The following is a 21,333-nucleotide window of genomic DNA, read 5'->3' on the forward strand; positions in this document are numbered from 1 at the left end:
GGAGGCCGAGGCGGGCGGATTGTTTGAGCTCAGGAGTTTGAAACCAGCCTGAGCAAGAGCGAGACCCCGTCTCTACTAAAATTAGAAAGAAATTAGTTGGACAACTAAAAATAGAAAAAAAATTAGCTGGGCATGATGGCACATGCCTGTAGTCCCAGCTACTCGGGAGGCTGAGGCAGGAGGATAGCTTGAGCCCAGGAGTTGGAGGTTGCTTTGAGCTAGGATGACGCCATGGCACTCTAGCCCGGGCAACAGAGTGAGACTCTGTCTCAAAAAAAAAAAAAAATGTCTCCTATCGTTGTTCTAGAGGCAGCCACGGGTCCTGGTTTCTTATGTTCTCCTCTGGAGGTAGTCTGTGCATAGAGATGTGCATGTGTGTACATGTATGTGTGTGCATGTCCATGCTTGTGTCTGTGTGTATTTTATTAGAAGGTAGGATTTTAATTGTTTTAAAATTGTGAAAAGCATTTTTAAAAAACACTTGTAAAAATGCAAAAGAAATGTATAATTTGAAAAAAAAGGACCCATCTGTCAAAACCCACTGCAGTGTGTTCTGAAGCACTCTAGTGTTTCAGGGACTGTTTCTATGGGCCCCGCCCTCGGCTGCTGTTTCTCCTGGTTCTCTGTGAGCTCAGCAGGCCTCCACTCCTTCATTAAAAACTGTCAGTGGAGGCTCTAAGAGAACAAGTTGAAATGGAGACTTTAAACTTGTTGGAAAAAAATGCTCGTACATGAGAGTTGTTCCCAAGGTGGCTGGCCCTTGCCAGCTTGTTCCTGAGCCTGGAAATGTCACTACGTGTGAGGAATGGAGAGTTGGGCATTGGGCAGTGGACAGCAGCTCAGATAGAGTGAGCATCAGTAATTTCCATCTCCCACTTGTTTTCTCGGTGATTCCTCACTGCTCTCTCTTCACCCTTCCTTTTAAAAAGGATGAATTTCTGCAGGGAAGCTCAGGAAACAGTTAAGCAACTGGGCTTTGGATGAATGAACACTGAGGAGGACCTACCCACCTGTCTTCATTCTCCGCATTAGAGTGTAGAGTAGCCAGAGATCTGACTCGGGTCACGTTTTTCCTGCTGCGGAGGCCTGTGCAACGCATTGGCCCCTGCATGTGCTGGCAGCAGAGCTCCTGACCCCACCATGTGATGCTTCTGTCCAGCTTGCTTGCTCTGACCCCTCGAGAACATGTGTCCTCTGGTCGTGCTGCCCCACACTCGTGCCATCAGGGAAAGAGCACTTGAGCCTGTCCCTGTGACGGCTGTATTTGGTGCCAAACCATTGTCCTCCCTCTCACACAGTGAGCACTAAGTATTCGTGTAAGGGAGTGGCTTTGTCCCCTCGTCCCCTTTTGATTGGAGAGTGGGCAGATTGGGCACAGGGGAGAGCTTCAAATGGCAGGACAGTGGCAACAGCCAGGCTCGGATCCACTCGTGGGGTCCAGTCTCTTTTGCTATACTCACTTCTTAAAATATTGCAGGTGATTTTTATTCTTTAAAAACTGTTATTTTCTAATTAATCCTCAGTGAAGGATACATTACATCATTTAGAAAGTATTTCAGAAAAGAAAGAAAGAGTGTACAGCTTTATTTGTAGCTCATGCAGTGGGACTAGCTAGTTACTCTTGGATTTGCATAGTTGGGCTTTTCTTATAGTACATGGGCCCAGGAAGTGACATCTGAACCAACTGATTCAAACCTCTCCTTCCGGAAGCTTTCCAGGACATGCGGTCCTGCTGTGCGTTGATACTCATCACTCAGAGGTCCGGTGTTTCTTCAGGGTCACACATCTAAGTCAGAGGCAGAGCCAGGGTTCAGACTCGGATACGTCTTTTTTTTTTTTTTTTTAAGAGACAGGGTCTTGCTCTGTTGCCCTGGGTAGAGTGCAGTGGCATCATCATAGCTCACTGCAGCCTCCAACTCTTGGGCTCAAGCGATCCTCCCAAGTAGCTGGGACTACAGGTACGTGCCACCATGCCTGTCTGGCTAATTAAAAAAAATTTTTTTTAGAGACGGACGGATCTTGCTGTGTTGCCTGGGTTTGTGTTTAACTCCTGGCCTCAAGCAATCCTCCCGCCTCGGCCTCCCAAAGTACAGGGATTGCAGGCTTGAGTCACCGCACCTGGCTACAGATGTGTCTGACTTTTAAGATGATGGTATTGTCACTGTAGCCCACTTCCCCTGTGGGAGCCTGAAGCGGGAGAGAGGCAGCATGCAGAACTGAGGAACATTCGGCCAGGCACTGTCTGGCCTTTCAGGACCCTCTGACCTAAGCAGGAGCACCACAGGCCTGGGACAGGATTCAAGGGGGTTTTGAATGACCTTCACTCCCCAGGAAGCACACTCACTTTCAACAGACGTGACGGCCTTTCTTCGTGGAAGGCAGAGCATGGACAACGTGCAGGGCGCTTTGCATTTGTTCTCTGTCATCAACCTTTGAGGGTCGGCTCTCGCTCCACAGTCTGCACGTGTGGAATTTGGGAGTCAAGGGGCTTGCCCAAAATCTCACGGCCCCTAAGTGGGTTGGGTACGATTTGAACTGGGGTCTCTGCCTGCAGACCGCTTCTATTCCCGCTGTGCCCCTCGGGTCCGGATGGGTGGGGTTTTGGGGTATAAGCTGGGAAACCCCTCAACCCCTGCCTCCCTCATGTGGCCATTGCTTAGGTCCTCGGTGGTTCTGACAGCGCAGGAGAGGAGCGCGTTTCACGAGCCGGGCTCGGAGCCATGCCCCGTGTCAGGTTCACCTCTTGTTGCCATGAGAGACTCACAGCTCTGCGCCGCTTCTCACCGCTCCTCTGTCTCTCACCTGGCGGGCGTTTGTTTTAGGAAGTTAATCGTGAAGAGAGATGTAGCTAAACTGACTCTGCTCAAACTTTTAAGAGAGTCACTCGGGCTGAATGTAGTTCTGCTTTTGGAACTGCTTTCCTTTGCAGTAGAGTTGTGAGCGTGAAGTGGTTTAGAATAGAAACTCCTTTTAACCTTGACTAGGACAAAAATAAAACACTGCTAAGGGGAGTGTTTTCTTGGACTCAGCTCCGAGACCATGCAAGAGCGCTCGCCAGGGGGAGCCGGAACCTCAGGGAGCCAGTGCTGCTCCCGAGAGGGGGCTCTCAGGGGCCCCAGGCAAAGGCCGTTGTCCTGGTGAGTGACCCAAGGCAAGTGGTGTGTGCTGCTTTGGGCTCTAATGGCCAGAGCACTGGGGGACAGGGACAGAGGCGCTAAGTGCAGCAGGTTGGCCGCAGAGTGAGGAGAGCAGCACTTTCCCGGCAAAGGTAAACAGAGTGCTCTCTAATGGCCGGGGAGGTTGCTAAGAGTTCACCTGGGCCCCGTCACCAGAGGCAGCGTGTTTTCTTCTGCTCTAGGGCCAGCCTGGAACGCTTTCCTCGTCTACGTGCCTTTGCGATGAACTGGTTCTTGTTTGTTCAGTGATTTCTGTAATAGGTTCTGCTAAAGACGTTTGTTTAGGGACGGGGGGATGGCATGACTTGGTTTCTAGCATCCATTTACCTGTGGCCAGGAGTCCCTAATGGTCTCGTGTCCCCAGCGTAGGCGCAAAGCTCCGGGGTCAGCGCCTGCTGCCTGTGTGCTTTTTGGCCAGGCCATCTGGACCAGGCGTTTCCCCTCTTAAGCCCAGTAAACTCCACAGACTGTGACAGATCCCTTTCCAGCTGTCACACTGCCGGCTGAGTGAGGCCACCAGGAAAGGGTGGCCACATTCGGATCTGGTCCGTAGAAGCAGTGTCAGTGTCCTGGCAAAGGGCGGTGGGCAGGCCGTGCAGGGCTTCAGCGATAGGAAAGAACAAGCCTTGTGTCGCTCCTCTTTGCGTAAAGAGCCCCTGGAAGGACAACCAGAAACTAGTTAAAAATATTCATAGTTTCCAGTTCAGAGGCAGGTGGGAACTGGGGCAGGTGATGGTAGGGTGGTATTAAAAGGTATTTAATACCTTTTTATTCTTTTTCACGGAATGTCCTTTTGCATTACCGAGTCATAATAATGATAAACAAGAAAGAGAAAGAAAATTGCCCCTTTCCTGGACAGCTGGCTTGGCTGTGTAGCTCTGGGCACACCTGGGACTGTTTGCGGTGTCCATTTCCAAGGCGAGGCTGTAAAATAGCTGGCACCCTTTTTAAGGCAAACAGGCTCATGCTGCCATGTCAGAACGAGGCTGTCTTCTTGCTCCCTTGAGGGTCGGGCCTTCCCGTGATGTCGAGTTGTCAGCCCAGACAAGTTCCCAGCAAGGTCTCAGACACAGCCCATGTTGCTCCCTGAGGGTGGCTGCACAGCCTGCCTGTGTCTGAAGCTGGGTTTGAGAGGTAAGGGGACTGAAGACAGTGGGCCAACAGGGCCTGGTTCCCCAACTGCACCCACAAAGCAAGAGAAAAGTTTCTGGAGCTGCCCGGTGAGCATGGTGGTGACCCTAGTAAGGGTCACTGAACCCCCAGCTTGAAGGCAGGGAGCCCGGCGGGGTTGTGCTCAGGGGAGCGGCCTCTGTGGGACGCGTGTGTTCCGGGACGGTGCCCAGGTCTGTGTTCTTGCCCAGAGCGGCCTCTCTGAAGGGAGGACGTGAGCAGTGGTGGACCTGCAGGGTAGCTGGACGCATCCCCATTTCCTGGGAGGGGAGCTGAGGCCCAGAGAGGGTACGCGCCCTACTAAGAGGTAGGGCCAGGTTGGGCCACCCCCAAAGCCCGGCTGCCTCCCTGTGGGCCATCTCCCCTCATGGTGTGGCGGGCCTTATTTTTTAGGTGACGATGCCTGGGGAGCCTGTGGACGTGGCGTGTGGCGTGGATCACATGGTGACTCTGGCCAAGTCATTCATCTGAGGCTCCCGCCTGACCTGCTGGGGTCTGCCCCGGCCTCGGGCTGCTCAGCAGCGACGGCACGTGGCCGGCCAGCCAGGGTTCTTGGATGGTGGCAGAAGAGGATCAGGACCCTTCGTGGAGTGTGGCACTCTCTCTGAAATCCCTTAGTGGGCACATACTGAGAGCATCTGGGACGAGACCTGCAGAATTGAGCACAGGACGCTGCCTTCAGCGGGCCGAGCTCCTGAGGTGCTGCGGTGGCCCAGGGCGGGGAGGATGATTTACACAGCTCAGCCCTCTCCAGGTAACCTGGGACAGCCATCCTCTGGTGTCACCCAAGACACTGGTTTTAGGAAAGCTTAGCCCTCATCGCGTGACATTTTGCGTGATCTTACAAGGCGGCCTGACAGAATGGGGCGCTCAGGCGGGCTTCTGTTTCCCCTCTGTCACGGCAGGCCCCTTGGTTTGTGTCTGGCAGGCGTGCGTGCGCCTCAGCCCGAGCCCCACGTAGCTGCGGGAGCCAGGCCGGCTTCGGCCAAGTCAGTCTGCTCACAGCCCCCTCGGGTCGGCCGCCACACCGCAGGCGCACTGGCAGGACTGGGACTCTCTGTGGAGCTGCCAGCGTGTGCCAGCCCCTGCCCCACGGGGCCCATGGCTGTCTCCACGTTGCGCCTGTTCTCACTGCCTGGCTTGGAAACGCTGAGAAGCCCCTCAGTGAGATCGAGGCCGAATTCCTGTGGGCTGAGGGCCGTGAACACATCCACAAAATCTTGGCTGGAGTGCCAGCCGGCCTTGGAGAAGGATTCAGATTGTGAAGAACATTTGATTTAGTAGCGTGACTTGTCTTTTCCTTTAAAAACATCTTTTAAAAATCTCTTTTAGAATAAAGTGTTCTCTGCCTTTTGATTTTTAAGAACTGAAGTTTTTTTTACAGTTTGACTTGATCATTTAGAGATTAGCTTTGAAAAACAAGGCTTTTGATAAAGAGACCAGTGGAAAATACTTTCAAAGACAGTCGCGCTTGAAAAATGTTTTCTGAACAGATTGTGCTCCCATAGTTCAGTCGGGAGAAAATATCCGGCGCTCACGTCACAAACGGGGATCTCATGTGCTGCCAACCTGCGCCCCACTCCTGTTACGCCTTCACTCAGCACTCGTGGGCCCCCGAGGTGCCAGGTACTGCTCATCGTGCTGGGCACGTGGTGACAGAGCCCCTCCCTGTGAAGCCCGCGTCCAGGGAGGGAAGCAGACGAAAACCAGTCAGATACCAGGTGTGGGGGATGGTCACGTGGGCGGTGGAGAGAAAGGAGGAAGAGGGGTCAGGATGTTGGGAGGGCTGCCCTTTGAACTGGGATGGTCACCGCGCAGGCGACATCCTTGCTGCAACCTGAAGCTGGGAGGACCAGCCAGCCCGGTGTCTAGGGGAGCAGCCCTGTCGTGGCAGCTGCAGGGACCCTCACCTGGGTTGTGACCACAGTCCTTAGGTTTATTCCTAAGCTTATGACAGTGAAGTTTTTCCATGAACTTGAAATTGAGAACCGTGTGTCATTCGCCTTCCTGGAACTCCCGGGGGGCCAGGTCTACAGCTGCCCTGCAGTGAGAAGGGTAATCTGACCTCGGAGAAATACAAGCCGGGAAGCACGTATTGATTTACGGACGGTAAGTGTTGCAGGAGGTCAGGCCTGGGTCGCACCGGCTGGGGCTCAGGTAGGTGATGATGGGTGATGGAGGGTCTCTGGAGAAGGTGGGTTTTTAAACCACCCACCAAATGGCAACCAAAGTGCAGATCCAGCAACGATCAAGACCTTGATCTTGACATAGCAGCTTGTGTATAAGAAGAGATGTCCTTGGGTTTGTCTTGAAACCCAGTTTCTTTCTGCCGGGCTTGGTCTGCCCAGCCGGGCTGCTTGGCGGTGCCCACTGTGGGTCACTAGGGCTCCTGGGGGAGCTCCCCTGCCACGGGCCAGGCCCTCTCCCCAGGTGTCATCTGTGCTGGTCTTAGCACATGTCCTTGTTCCCCAGCCCCTCCCAGCACTTGCTGTGCCGTTAGCTCGGTTGCTGGCTTTATCACTGTGCTCCCGGGGAGTGTTTGCCAACGCTGGTCTGCTCTCGCTTTAGTGGGCGCGTGAACGGCACCCCGGAGGCAGTGAGCCTCGTGCCAACGCCGACGTGTCCTCTGGTCATTCGCTGTCCCTGCACTCGGGCTCTGTTCTTCATCTGTGTAGGGGTCAGTAGCCGAGGCCACAGAGGCGCCGGGTGGAAGGCGTAGTGTCCCCAGTTGTCAGCCCCTCGGCCACCACTGTCTCCCTGCCAGAGTGGTTTGCAAGGTGCCTGGGCCACTGTCCCGGTCCTCTTTGCCCCTGCCAGATGTGCGGGCCACCGTGCCACAGTGATTTCTCGGGGCATGGGAGGGCTCTCACTGAATGAAAAACCTAAATCAGCTAATAAAAGTGTGTCATTCCTGAAAGGTTGTCAACCTCAACAGAATCCCGTCATGACTGTTCTTGTTTGTTGAATATATGGTTGGCCCATGTTTTTCATTAATTCAGGAAATACTTAGGTACTTTGTTTCGTGTGACAAAGTTGAATCCTGAGAAATATGCAATAAAGAGAACGCTCTGGCTTGGCACAGCAGCAGGTCACAGTCTGGCCGAGTGCCCGGCACCGCGCCTGGCCCAAGGTCAAAACTCAGGATGCGTTTATGAAGATTCTGCGCTTCTCCTCTAGCCATCTGTCCCGTGCCAGCATCTGACGGGGCCCGGCCCCTCTGAACGGCAGCGGGAGCTGCTCACACTGTTCCGAGGGCCATCCTGTCTGCAGTCCACGGCCCCAGTGCTGCTCTGTCGCCCCAGCTTATTCATGAGGCCTCACAGCACAGACCCTTTGAGATGGCTTTGGGGACGGGACCCAACACTGGCACAGCCTGAGGCAGCCATCTGCACCAGGCCCTGTCCTGCCTGTGACGGTGAACTTGTCCCTGCCCCAAGGACCCCACACTTGCCTTTCTCCCAGGGGGCATTACCCAGCTCCCCCGAGAGATGTTGCAGTGTCACGGAATTCCACATTACACACCAACCCTGGCAGCCCCAGTTCAGCTTGAACTGGAGATGGTGTTTGGGGTCCCTCTAGCTGGGCTTTTCTCAGCTCTGGGGCCACACTGAGGTGCATCCTCCACAGTCAAGTTTAAAAGGATAAACCCAGACACTGTTGTCCCTTCAAACCAGCACTCAGTCTTGCGAGGGAGGCAATGTGAGGTGTAGCTGGGGCAGGTGGTGCTCATGGTGAAGCCCAGAGACGTCATCGCTCTGGGAGCAGGTGGCAGCTGAACACCCGGAGACCAGCGTAGAGCCCACGAAGCCAGGCCCATCAGAAAGGGGCCCTGTTTGAGTCCCTGCCTTGGGGACTAAAACTGTACAGGCTTAGGCCATTGGCGGTGAGCTGGCCCCACAGCTGCAGAACTGACCCTCATTCCAGTGGGGGATGTTGAAGGTGAGGAAGAGGACGGATGGGCTGCATGCTCTGAGCACCTGCTGTGTGCCAGGGCCCGTGCTGGGCACATGGTGGTGAGCAGGATGCCTTTGTTCAGGCCTCTGCCTCTGATTGGTGTGGCCTCGAAATGGAGAGGTCGAGATGAGGCCTCTGCCCTGCAGGCAGCCCAGGGACCAGTGTTCATGACAGGGACTTCGGGATTCCTCTGGGCAGAGTCTACCCCTTAACCCTGGGCTTCTCAACCAGTAGGATCAGCCGGCAATAGACTCATCTGGGGGCTTTAAGAAGAATATACATTTTGTTTATTCATTCATCAGGTGATGGACATTTGGGTTGGTTCTGCTTTTTGACTATTAATGAAGGCCAAAACATTAATGTATTATATAAATTTTACATTGGTCTGGTGTTTTGTTTTTGGAATATTCTGTACAAGTTTTTGTGTCAACATTAAGTTTTTAGTTGTCATGGGTATATACCTAGGCATGGAATTGCTGGATCATTTAGTTTTTTAAGTTTTGACTTAATACCGTTTAATCCACCACACACTCTGTAAGTTCCAAGATACTGAATGTTTATTTCCCTGACTACAGCTCGGGCTGTTCCCCGCAGGCTCCTTGGGGGCTGGCTGCCTGCGTGTCTGCATTTCTGCCTCTGCTGTAGGGACCCCCGGGTGCCTGGCTCTCACCAGGTTTAGTGACCATGTGTTCAGAGATGGGCCATGCGCTAGCTGGGCTCAGGTGGACATCTCTTGGAAGAACACCCCGAATGTGACGTTCCACTCCCAACCTTCGCAAGGTAAAGACCTCCATGTTGTCTCCATCTTATCGTTCCTTTCCTGTGTCACCTTCGCTGTGTTTATGGGAACGTCACCTGTCAGGACTGTCAGAACAGGCACCTTTCCTTTCTGGTTGTCCCTCACACTGTGCATCAGACCTGTTGCTTTTTCTGCCACATTCCTTTTTTCCCCCCAAATTGAAGTGTAAGTCACATAACATAAAACCGTTTTATATCACAGTTTTTTTTTTTTTTTTAGCAAACTGTTGTGCAGCAGTCACCATGATTTCATGTCACATGTTCACTTTTGGTGCTTTTTTCTAGCTTTACCATCGGGAACTTACCCCCTTGGCTGAATTTCACATGCTAAAACCGTATTGAAATTAAGGCCAACTAAGTCCGACTCTTTGGTGTGGAGTCTGGCGTGGGTAGAAAGCTCCCCAGGGGTTTCTAACGTGCAGTTAGGTTTGAGAGCCCTGCCAAGTAGAAGCCAAAGCTGCACCCTAGGAGGAGTTATACCCTGTCAGGGAGGGAGGCTCATGGGTGGTGCTGAGGGGCTGGTCGATCATTGGCCTGGCCCTGCCACCCTGGAGTCTGCACTGTGCAGGTTCAGGGGATGGCCCTTGAGCCAGCCCTGGTCATCTCTCCTGACAGCCAAGGCAGGACACTGACCCTGGACATGCCGTTTTCCTCCCCTCGGCCCTATTCAGGAATCCAGAACCCCCTATTCAGATGCCAGGCCTGGTCTCTCCTGCTGCACAGAAGTCTGGGGCCCTTGCGCTTCAGCCTCACCCTCTACCAGCCCCGTCTATTTCCTCCCTCCCCCACGTGCCCTCTGTGCCTTCTGAGCCAGTGCTGTTCAGTCTGCTCGGTCCCTCTTGTCTCACCAAGCTCAACCCTCATAGCCCTGCTTCTTGGTCTTCCCCCTACAGCTGGGCAGCTGGTCAGTCCCTGGTCCTAGCACTGCCTGTCCTGCGCTGGCTCTGGGAGCAGCCCTGGTGCAGCAGCTGTGGCAGGTCACGCCAGCCCCAGCCCACGGGGATGTGAGCGAGCAGTGGAAGTGAAGCCCAGGCTTGGGAGGCCCTTGTAACAGTTTTGAGTTTGTCCCCGTGGCTCCAGTGGGACGGGTGCAGATCTCAGCCAGAAAAGCCTTCTCAGCAGCCAGAACCTGGGCTCTGGGTGGGGTGGGAGAATATTCAGCCCCATTTTCACTCCCTTCCATCTCTGGGGCTGCCAGGGGTGGGGCTAGGGCCTGGGGGGCCAAGTGCAGAAACAGGTCTTCAGCCCTGCCCTGTCTCACCTGTGCCCCCGACCTTCCAGGGACAAGAGAGGAGCCAGGAGAAGGGTGTCTGAGGTCCAGGACCTGCTGGTCTCAAGCCCATCTTTTCCTCACCTGGGCAGCCCCAGTGTCCCACCTACCAAGAAGGCAGGAGCCAAAAGCCATAGTGGAGGGACAGGTGCCCAGTCCCCCCTCCTGACCCCAGGATATCTTGTCTGGGGGAATCATCTCTGGAGCTTCTGGCACCTTCCTGGGGCTGTGATGGCCACAGCTGGGCTCCAGGCGTGGGGCAGAGGCCCCCGGCTGTGCATCCAGCCCCGATCCTTCCCTGCCATCGGCAAGGCCTGTCCAGCTCCGTGGGCCCCGACCCCCAGGCCTGCTGCTGCCCGAGGCCTGAGGAGGATGCTGGCCTAGCAGCCAGCCTCTAGGACTCAGCGATCTTCACCTCCTGGTCTTCACTCCTTTGCGAAGTTTCCCCACGTCAAGTGAGAGGTGGGCTGCAGACATGGCAGTACGGTGGAGGTCACGGCCTGTGAACTCTGAGGCCAGGGATAAAGAGCAGTTTGGCTTCTACCTCAGGCCCTTGAATCCCTTGCTCTGGGGGAAGCTAGGCGCCATACCGTGAGGACACTCAAGCAGCCCTGTGGGGAGACCCCCATGGGGAAGGACGGAGGCCTCCTACCCACAGCCAGGCCCAACCTAGGAAGTAGAGCCTCCAGCCCAAGCTGAGACTTCGGACAACCGCAACCTCAAGCGTGACGCTGAGCCAGAACTGCTCAACCAAACGGCTCCTGAATTCCTGACCCACAGAACTGTGATACTTAAAAACTATTTTAAGCCACTAGGTTTGGGGGCAACTTGTTAAGGCCCTCTTGCTCTGGGGGCCGTTCCTCAGATTCCGGGCGTTGTTCTGGAAGGGCTGTTCTGCCCCCTCCACCCCGGCCCGTGTCCCCCAGGCCACAATGTGCAAGAGAAAGAGAAGAGATGCAGCCCTGGATGGATGAGCACAAAATCAGCCGTCAGCCAATGTCGTTTTCTTCATTTTAATTAACACTTTACAAAGTACAAAATATACTGTCTTTTTTGGGGGGAACATTAGGTACTTTTTTCTTGCCATCATACAGTACATGAATCTTGAAGGTTTTGTGTTTCTTCAACAAGAAAATAAGCGTGAGGGCCCAGGGGTGGGGGCGGGATGGCCAGTTCTCCCCTGTGCCCAGACCCTGGGGCCAATGAGGCGCCACTGCGACTGCTGGTGACCGGGCCACAGGGGGCCGTGGGCAGGGGTCCCTGCCCCTCCTAAGGTGCGTTCCGGGCAGGGCAGAGGCCCTCACAGCCCTACTGCGCATCCACCGTCCGCTGGCCCCATCTCAGGATAACGGAAATGATTTTGGCATAGAGCAGGGGGAGGCCTGGAGCTGTCTTGTGAGCCCCCTCCCATGTTGGAGCCAGTCTGCTCACCTCTTCCCGGACTGTTTTCTGAATATAGGGAAACTGAGGCAGTGGAAAGGAAAACGCACTGAGCTTGGCCTGCTTTTCGCCCCTGCAAATGAAGTGGGGTCTCCAGCTTTGCTGGACGCTTTTCCAGGGTGAGCCCCGGTGGGTGTGGGGGCCCAGCCTGCACGGCCCCGCCCCGTGAACGCTGCAGGATGTGGCGCTCTGCAGAGTCAGCGTGGGCAGGCCCTGCCCCTTCAGACCGACTCACGGGCTGCCAGGCCTCTGGGGACACCTCTGCCCTGCGGCCAGGGCCTGCGCCTGCTGCCCTCACCACCTCTGTACCCACGGCGAGACTGCTACTGAGGACTCAAAATACTGAAAGAGCCAGTCCCATAGCTCGGATTTGGGCTCTGCACATGTGTGCACACCCACACTACCGTGTGTAACACGCCCTCGCTCACACACGCACGCACACACGTAAACATGCACAGACCAGCGTCCCAACTCCCAGGGCAGGGCCGCCCTGCACTTCTGACTCCCTCCACTCCCCTCTCCTCGTACCAAAACCACTTGCCACCAGGCTGCCCACGGATGCCATGGCCTGGGCCTCGGGCTTCTGCTTCAGGCCACTCCTGGTGCCATCAGCCCCCAGGGCCCCCTGCTGCCTCAGCCACGCGCTCCCGCCCTCAGTGTCCAGGACAGCAGCCTTCACAGGAGGCCCGGAGAGCACAGCCGGCCACAGCCCACCCACGGCCTCCTCCCAGTCTGTGGAACGGGGCACAGGGACAGTCAAGCTTGTCCTTTTGGTGCCTCTAATTTGAAAACAGAAGCAAGCAAGCTGGGATGAGCTTCGAGATGCAGGAAAAGCTCCCTAGCTATGCCAGGTATGCCAGGGCTCGACACCCCTGGGACAAGCCCTGGCCACTCTTCCCAAGCCTGCCCGTGCGGCTCCGCCGGGCTGGCGGCCTCTCTGGGCGGAAGGCGACTCCCCTCCAGGCCCAGCCCCACCCTTGGCACAGTACCCAGAGCCGAGGTCTTGTCACTGCTCGTCACCCTCACCCAGGCTCCGCCACGGCCGACTCCTCTGCTCTCAGCCCTGCCCAGCCCTCCCAGAGGTACAGGGGTGTCTTCTGCCCACCTCCCCCCGACCAAGTGCTTCACTCGGGACGTGGCATCAAAGATCCCTCGGTCCCAGGGTTGGAGTGCTCTGTGGTCACGTGGGGGTCCCCCAAAGGCCCCCTCTTGTAGCTGGGGCTGGGAAGAGCCCTGGGTGTCCCCACATCCAGATCTAAAGGTGTGGAGAGGTGGCCCAGGGTGGCCTTGGGACGCCTAAGGGTCTGCCTGGGGCAGCTGGTGGTAGGTGGCCAGGTTCGCCTCTGAAGGTCACCAGGCAAATGGCGCCCTGGGCTTGGACTGGGGCCTGGCCCTTCTCACCTGCCCTAGTCTTCTCTCCTGACTGCCACGGCACCCTCTGTCACCTCAGAGGGGATCAACCCCACCAGACCAAGCATCCTCCTGCTGCACATCAAATCGGTCACCTCAGCCGTGCTGTCTGCTGGGGCAGCCACAGTGGGCAGCTCTGGGCCACCCAGCTCCTTCCCTTCCCACCTGCGAGCGGCCTGGTACCTGGAGGTGAGGGAGGGGAGGCTGCTGGTGGTGTGGGGGCTCTGGGCCCCCTGGTCTTAGGGGCAGGGGGCTAGCGGGATCAGGACTGCCTCTCCAGCTCGATGCACACCTGGGCTGGGGGCAGAGCTGGGCAGCGCTTCTCAGGGGGCTTCAAGACCCCATGGAGGAAGGAGGGGCAGAGCTGGCCATGCCCAGGTCTTTGCAGGGACAGGACTGGTGCTAAGGGAGAAAGGGGGTTCTTGGGGACCAGGGGAGCCCCATGCTGAGGTGGGGCCTCATCAGTGGGGAATGTCACTGCTCCCCCCACCCCCTTCTGCAGCATACAGGGATGAGGGGTGAGGGGAGTGTCTAGACTGAGCTTTTCTTACTAGGGAGCCACACGGAGGCAAAGACATACTCTCAGAGCCCAGGCGGCAGCTCTGGGGCTGCCTGCGCCCCCTCCTCGTGGCAGCCCTGCCCAGGCAGCCCGGCTGTGTTCCCGGAGACCCCATGGTGTGAAGACCCCCGTTTCCCTCCCCGACACGCCCATCCTCCTCAGGCTGCCTCAGGCTGGGGCCGGGGGGACGATGGCGCAGCCAGGCAGGGAGCCCTACGTGTCTGCCAGTGATGTGGGCCCCAAAGCCCCTCTGAGAAACACACGCCCCTCCAAACGGGGCCTGCAGAGACGCTCACAGCCAGCAGCCCAGGACACGGCTGGGGGCGTGGCGAAGGGACAGGGCAGACGGCCCTGGGAAAACCTCTCACGTCCCCCCCACAAAGAGCTGTGAGACCAAACCAAGACTACGCTACGCACAGAACACCAAGATAAACCAAGCTTCTTCACACAAGCAGGAGGACGGGAATGGGAACGTTAAAGAGTCCACCATGGCCGAGGCGTGGGGTCCCCTGGGGACAGCTCCCGAGACGGAGGCTGGGACGGGGCCACCTTGTGGAGCAGGCCAGGGCAGCAGAGCCATGCCCTTGCCACGACCCTCCCGGCACGCGGGCTTTCCTCGGTTGGACGGACCTGTCCCCGGGGGAGACCTGGGAAAAGAACCTGAGATTTCTAAGCTTGCAGGTAAAAAAGCAATCAGGTAAGCCACCTGCAGAAAAACCACCATCCAAGGACAGGGGACCCTGGGTGGGACGCAGGGAATTTGGCCCAGCCGGTGGGCCCAGGTCTTCGGGGTGAGGAAGCTGGGGGTGGGGGCTGGGGCACGTTCTGTTAAAAAGCAAGAAATTCCAACTACTCTTCCCTCTGAACCAACATCCCCCCAAATAAAACAAGCATGTCCAGGCACCCTGGCTGGGGAAACGGGGACACAGAAAGTGCGACCCACACCACGCAGCCCCTCAGCACCCACCCTGGGCCGCAGGCTCCTCGGCTGCTGGTTTCGCTTTCTCTCGGGTCAGGTCAGAGGGATTCAATCGGCTTCTCTAATAATCGTATTGCCTATATACTTGAATTAAAAATATATGGTGGCTCAAAACGTGCCTGTGTGCCTGGCAGACAGCGTGGGGCGGAGGCCGTCGCGCCCCCGCGCACACACACAGTGGGGTCTGTGTCCACGCACTGCGCACACAGTATATATTAACATATATATTGCTCAAGTATATATGCTATTTACAGTATATATCTCTATCAACATAAAACACAGGTATTTATAGGTGTGTACAATAGATACGTCCTAGGAGATCCAGGGAACACAAGACTCGGGGTGGGGGGCACGGGCCGACACACGTGCACGGCAGGAGGGAAAGGCAGAGAAGTGACACCATCAGGGAAGTAACAGAAAGGAAAATCAAGGCCTTCCAAGGACAGAAAGGGGACTTAGGGCTTTAACCACTGCCCTTCCCACACTCGGCCACCTCCCTCTTGGGACCAGCAAACGATTTGTAAGTTTTGGAGTTTTGTGCAAAATGAATTAACTTAAGAAAAAAAAAGTGGGTTCCTAATTAGTGTGGTGGGCTCTTTAGCATCCCGAAGGATCTTGAAGAAAGCTCCTCCCTCTGGTGAGCCCTGGGGCTCAGAGGGTCCTTCCTGCCAGCTCAGAGAAGCGGGGAGTCCTTCACCAGGACAGGAAAATATCCTTTCTCCTCTGACCTTCTTGGGGACAGCACAACTCAGCTGCTGCCTGGGAAAGAGGCAGGGGTCCTGCTCACCCAGACAGCACACCCCACGGGGGGCACAGCACTGAACCTGTTTCCCAGGTAAGACCACCCGGCTGGCCTGCCACTCCCTGTCCACCTCACCCGCTCTGATGCCCAGACAGAACCACGGCTGGTTGGGAGGCCCCAGGTGGGGCACCAAATGGTCCCAGCATCTCGTAACGGACCTCCGCTCCCAGCTCCCCACTCAGGACGCGGTCGAGGCCCCCACCGCAGCTCCCGCTCTCATGCCCGTCCCTGGAGCCACAGGGCACCAGCCAAGCAACACTGAGCCCTGGGCCCCCCAACAGAACTCAAATACGCCCCATCCCCCCAAAACAGAAACCACTGCCAACAGCAGCCTGGGCGCAAAAACATTAAATAAAAACTAAAACAAGGTACGATATTCTCTATTAAGGCTCAGTTAAGCTGCCTCCCAGGTCAAGTACTCGTGAACGCCACGGCCCCAGCCGAGGGGCGGGCGGGCAGGCAGGTGAGTGGGGAGCGGGGGAGGGGAGGATGGCGGGGAGGCCTGTGCTGGTCTAGTCAACTGTTGGGGAGGTGGGGAGTCCCCTAAGGACCTCCATGGGGATGCCCCCGCTGGGGGAAACTGAGACTCCGCCTGCCCAAATAGGGTCCAGGGAAAGAAGGGACAGGAGCTGGTGCTCCAGGCTGGTGGGTCTCCCGGGGCCCCTCCTCCCCAAGGAGTGAGCGCTCATGGTGGGGAGGACTGGACAGGGCCCCTCTTGGCAGTCGTGCTGGGATTCGGGCGCAGGCCCTGTGGTTGGCAGGCAAGGTGCAGGGTGGCTGGGGTCCTTCCCAGCGCAGGGCCCCCACCGTGTTCCTGTCTGAGCCTCACCAGCCACTCTGACCCGCTGGCCTCCACTCTGAGGGAACCAGCCCTGAGCTGATGGGACCAGAGACCAGCGACCACAGTACTCGGCCTCCACCTTCATGGGGGCCTTCTGGGGCTCCACAAACTCAGCCCCGCTCTGCCAGCCCCCCGGGGTGACATGAGGAACGGCACACCAGCATCTCGTGGGAGGGACCAGCTTCCTTTGGCATCTGCCCCGGCTGCGGGCGAGGACGGATGGGAACGTGGATGGCTCACGTGCTCCCTGGACCTCAGAAATCATTTTTTGGGGGTGGGGTTGGGGGAAGGAGGCGGGTCGTTCTCCGGGGGGTCTGGGGGCTCTGGGAAGGCAAGAGGGCATGGGGAGGCCTTGGCTTGGGCCCCAGGCCTGGAGGGGTTGGCAATTGGGGGGTCTCCCAGAGGCCCCTTCCTTGGGGGTCCCCGGGCCGATTTTCCAGTCTGTGGAGAAATACTGCAAGAACAAGCTTCGGGGCAGGGGCCGGGCCCAGGCCGGGCAGCGGCAGGGGCAGCAGAAGAGGCCCTCTAGTGTTCCTCTGCCTGACTGACCTTCAGGGCACTGATGACGCCGCTGATATTCTCCTCTGGCACCTGCAGGGGCAGCAAGCACACACCTGCCCGTGAGCCCGGGCACCTGCCCCTGCCCCAGCTCCGCCCGGGGGTGGGAGACACTCACCAGTGCGTGGTCGAACTTGAAAGTACTGATGTAGTAGGCGGGGATGTCTGCAGCAGCCAAGGGCTCGGAGATCTGGGCCACGATGCCACACTCGTCTAGGAAGAGGGGGACCACGCTCAGCACTGCGTGGCCAGAGCGCCCTGGCCCACACCGCTGCTCCGAGCCCCTGCCCTCTGCGGCCAGCACCTGCCCCACACCCACGATCTTCCCAGAGAACTTCTCCCTCCCCAACCCCAAAGGCCCCTCCACCCAGGAGCCTTCTCTGTCTGGTCACTGGCCATCAACGGGCACGCCCTCCTCAGGGCGCCACAGACCCGGCTCTGCCCAGCCCCCATCACCCTCTGCCTATTTCTGCGCCTTGTGTTCCCGATCCATCTTGTGAGTTCTCCAAAGACAGAGCTGGAGGTGGCATGGATGACAGGGAGGACGTGGGTTTGGGCCCCTCTCAGTCTTGCTCTGACTTCTTTTCTAGCCTGATGATGGTGGGCAGATCACCTCTCTGAGCCTAGCTTTTTTCCCTGGAGTCCCTGCCAGGTAACAGCCCCTGCCTGTTCTAAAGGCATTTGGTTGGGGCTGGAATGTGATGTCCTTCTCCCTCCAGACCCCCACGGCAGGGGTCTGTAAGGCCCTCCCACCCCTTTGTAATGTCACTTGGGGTTGCCTGGGGCTGGTCCCTCCCTCACCCCCAGGCTCCCTTCCCTGACTGGAAGGTGCACGTGGGGCTTCCTCCTACAAGATCTCTAGGATTTGAGGACCCCTCTCCTCCCCCTACACAATTCCCTAGGTTGTTTCCCTAAAAGCTTGTGTTCTGATTTCAGCAATGATGCACTTCCCCAACCTTCCTTAACTGGGTGGGTGGGTGCAGATCTGGTCACCAGCTCCCACAGAATTCTGAACCCCAAGCCTGGGACTAACCCTGGGTTGCACCCTTCTGTGGGTCACCCCCATTGTCACCAAGGCCAGCGTCCCCTCGGCCCCTGGTCCTATGCTCTCAGCCCCTGGACTTGTGCAGGAGTGGCCTGGGACGTCGCCCAAGTTCTCGATTTCTGCCCGAATCCACAGGCCTCTGTGGTGGCCGTGTGGGCCTCATGCCTGCACTTCTGACCATCCACTCTGCTACGCGGTGGAGGTAGGTTGTGTCCTAAGATCCCTTTAGCCGTAGACAGAACTATTCCTATAAACACGGGGCGGGGGGAGGGCAGGTGTAGGAGATCAGGGTCTAGCCTGGTACCTTTTCAACTTCCAGTTGTGACATCAATTTAGTGGACTGGTGACCAGCACTTTATAAACTGACACAGAGCGTGAGGCTAGAGCAGGCGTGGTCTTGGGAAACTTTACTCTGAGTTGTCTGTGGGTGGGTGTGCGCCGGGTCACCACGTAAAATCTATCGACTCCACACCACGGTCAAAAACATATGGGATCGGCCAGTCTAGAATCTTTCAGGTTCTCTGTATTTTTCTTGCAGGCATATTTACAGCTAAGTGTGAACTCTACAACCCTCAACATCTGGGACGGAGCCTCCAGCTGCTGCCTGCAAGCCCAACGCGCGTGTTTCTAACATACGTATTGCCTCCATCGTCTGACTCACGGGGAGACGTCTGGCGTTACGTGGACTTACGTGAAGGAAAACCACCAATATTCGTTACCTCTGAGCAGCGGGACTAAGGAGTGTTTATTTTTCTCCTCAATTTTTATCACAGCCCAGTTTTCTAATAATAAGCAATGTATTAGTTTTTGAGTGGGGAAAATAAGAGCCTGTGACCGAAGCCTACTCTTCTCGTCCCCTGGAGGCCTGTGTGCACCTGTCCCACGCTGGTCGAGGGATGGTGCATCAGGGGGACTCAGGCCCCTAAACCCCAGTGTCCCCTCCTATACCCCTGAGCAGGGGCAGAGTCACCAGGACGATGCGTGTGAGTGAGCCCCGGTGTTGAAGCCCACGGGGCTCACCAAATCCCAGGGGCTGTCCTCCAATCCGCACCATCTTCCAGAGCTCTCCAGATGCGCTCGTGAACAGCAAGTTACTAGGAAACCTTCAAAGGGGCGAGAAAAAAATCCCACGGGCTGGTGTTAATTGTGTTCCTTCCAGCAGCCCTCCGTGGAACCTTCCCTGCCTGCCCGTGGGGTGGGTGGGGCAGAGCTCAGGGCCTCCCAGCATCATCCCCTCCTGACACCCTAGACCTGCTCACTCTGCAGCCTCCTCGTCTTGGGGGCAGGGGGACGAGGAGGGCAGTGCTGGGCTGGGCTGTTCAGGACATCCCTCCCCAGCTCCAGAGTGGGGGCTGATGGACAAACAGTGCTGGGCCAGGGCTCAAATGCCCGCTTTGCCACCACCCACCGGGGACCCCAGACAACCCCTGCACCTCTCGAAGCTGGGGGGCCAGCTCACCTACAGTAAAAGGCTGCGGTGAGGGCTGATGAGGGACCCAAGTGGGTGACGTGCCCAATACGGCCCCACCAAGGGCCTGGCTCACCTCTGCTGGGTCTGCACGTCCATCACCAGGGAGATGTAGCCCTCGATGAGGGAGAAGGAGAAGAAGCGGATGTGGCCGCAGTCGTCGCCGGCAGCCATGGGGTCCTTCACTCTGGGGGCCAAGGGCAGCTGGTGAGGGCGGGGTCCCCACTGTACCCGCCTGCCTGTCCTTCTGCGCTGGCCCAGATCCAGGCCCCAAGCCGGCCTTGCTGGGGGCCCCTGAACTGGCGTCTCTCCCTCTATGCGCTCTCCGATGCGATGGGACGGCCACATTCACGGTGGCGGGAGTCACACTTCACAGTGCAGGAGGCCTGGTCGGCCTCGGAGCCGGCCCTTTCCTGTGTCTGCTCACTGCTCGGGCATAGGCTGTGGTCACTGCCAGCTGGCTGGACCCTCCCCACCCCACCTGGGGGTGGTCTAGACATTACAAAATCCGCCGAGGAAGGACGCAAACTGTCGTCCACCTGAGTTCTTGGTGCCTTCAGGGACTGGGGCTGCCCTTGCAGCTCGGGGGACAGTGGGGTGTTCATTACATGTACGTGTGCCCCTGGGCCTTCACCAGCTTTTGGGGTTCCCAGGGTAGAATGTCTCCCTCCTCAGACTGGGGCTCCCAGGCAGAGCTGTGTCAACCGCCCTGCAGCTCCTCACACCAGAGGGAGTCCTACCCGTTGGAGTAGAACATGACGTCCATGAGGAGCGTGGCAACAGTAGGCAGCGTGTCAGGGTCCAGGCTGGTGACACAGAACCTGTTGCTCGGGCTGGAGAGCGGGTGGATGACCGGCCTCTGGACTGGGAGAGCACAAAGACATGGGGCACTGAGGCGGGGACCTGGAGTGGCAGCGTGGGTGGGTACAGGGCCCAGAAGGACTATGGGGGGGCCAGCAGCTGCTCGAGCAGGGCCCAGCACAGGCCCCTCGAGACTCGGCCCTGTCCCTTCTCCAGCCTCCACCACCACCTCCAGCTCTCCTGAGTCTCTGGCTTGCCTTCAGGCCCCCGGGCCTTTGCACACGCTGTGCAGGCTGCTGAAATGCCCTTCGCAGCTCCCCACCGGGCTTAGCTGCTACTTGTGCCCCAAGCTTCAGCTGGACAGCCCCTGCCCCGGGAGGCCTGCCCCACACCCTGGGTGGGCACGGGGTGGCCTTTGGCCATCGCTGGCTGCATGCATGGCCATCACCCTTGCTGTACCATGGCAGCACAGTCTGCCCAGGACTGCTGTACCATGTTATGTCTGGCACTCTATTATTATTATTATTATTTTTAGGGACAGGGTCTCACTCTGTTGCCCAGGCTGGAGAGGGCAGCGGCATGGTCATAGCTCACTGTAGCCTTGAACTCCTGGGCTCAAGGGATCCTCCTGCTCGGTTTCCCAAAGTGCTGGGACTACAGGCGCGAGCCACTGCGCTCAGCCCCTGGCACTCCACGTGTGCTCCGTGGACAGAACCCACACTCTGAATGGGGCTGGTCTAGGGCAGGACCTGGTAACCTCTTGAGGTTCCTCCCGCACGGCCCCAGCCCGGCTCACCCATCTTGGGCTTCACGAAGCCGTTGGTGATGCCGAGGTTCTCGGCTGCCACGGTCTCGCCATTGACAACCCGCAGGATGGTGAACTCTGACGACAAGGTGTGGGTGACGAAAGGCAGGTCCCGCTCGCGCACCTGGGGACGAGAAGGGGAGGTGTGAGTGCCAGGTGGCCCCCCCGCACCAGCCTGTCTGGCTCCCCCCGGGGTAGCACAGGAGGGCTGTGGGGTGCGTGGGGACGCGGGGGTGTAACGGGAACGGGCAGGCACT

At 57.6% G+C, this 21,333-nt stretch overlaps 2 protein-coding genes across 3 annotated transcripts in view; one reads left to right on the forward strand and one right to left on the reverse strand.

Annotated features, from left to right (window-relative positions):
* The window catches only part of WBSCR16 (Williams-Beuren syndrome chromosome region 16), a 26,387-nt gene extending 20,709 nt beyond the window's left edge, over positions 1–5,678 (forward strand). Inside the window, exon 11 of the mRNA XM_012640338.1 lies at positions 4,740–5,678. Coding sequence (XP_012495792.1) covers positions 4,740–4,817 — 78 coding nt within the window. The 3' untranslated portion in view covers positions 4,818–5,678. The remainder of the gene's footprint in view (positions 1–4,739) is intronic.
* Positions 5,679–16,696: 11,018 nt separating this feature from the next.
* The window catches only part of GATSL2 (GATS protein-like 2), a 40,044-nt gene continuing 35,407 nt past the window's right edge, over positions 16,697–21,333 (reverse strand). The window contains exons 4-9 of one of the 2 annotated variants that reach the window (XM_012640341.1): positions 21,068–21,200; positions 20,211–20,334; positions 19,547–19,657; positions 19,054–19,105; positions 17,076–17,170; positions 16,697–16,990 (exon numbers count right to left, since the gene is read on the reverse strand). In XM_012640341.1, coding sequence (XP_012495795.1) covers positions 16,951–16,990; positions 17,076–17,170; positions 19,054–19,105; positions 19,547–19,657; positions 20,211–20,334; positions 21,068–21,200 — 555 coding nt within the window. In that variant the 3' untranslated portion in view covers positions 16,697–16,950. Of the gene's footprint in view, positions 16,991–17,075; positions 17,171–19,022; positions 19,106–19,546; positions 19,658–20,210; positions 20,335–21,067; positions 21,201–21,333 lie in introns of both variants that reach the window. The other variant, XM_012640339.1, reaches the window with a different exon arrangement.

The sequence above is a fragment of the Propithecus coquereli genome, unplaced genomic scaffold (genome assembly GCF_000956105.1).
Source record: "Propithecus coquereli isolate 6110/MARCELLA unplaced genomic scaffold, Pcoq_1.0 Scaffold150, whole genome shotgun sequence".
In the NCBI taxonomy this organism is placed as follows: Eukaryota; Metazoa; Chordata; class Mammalia; order Primates; family Indriidae; genus Propithecus; species Propithecus coquereli.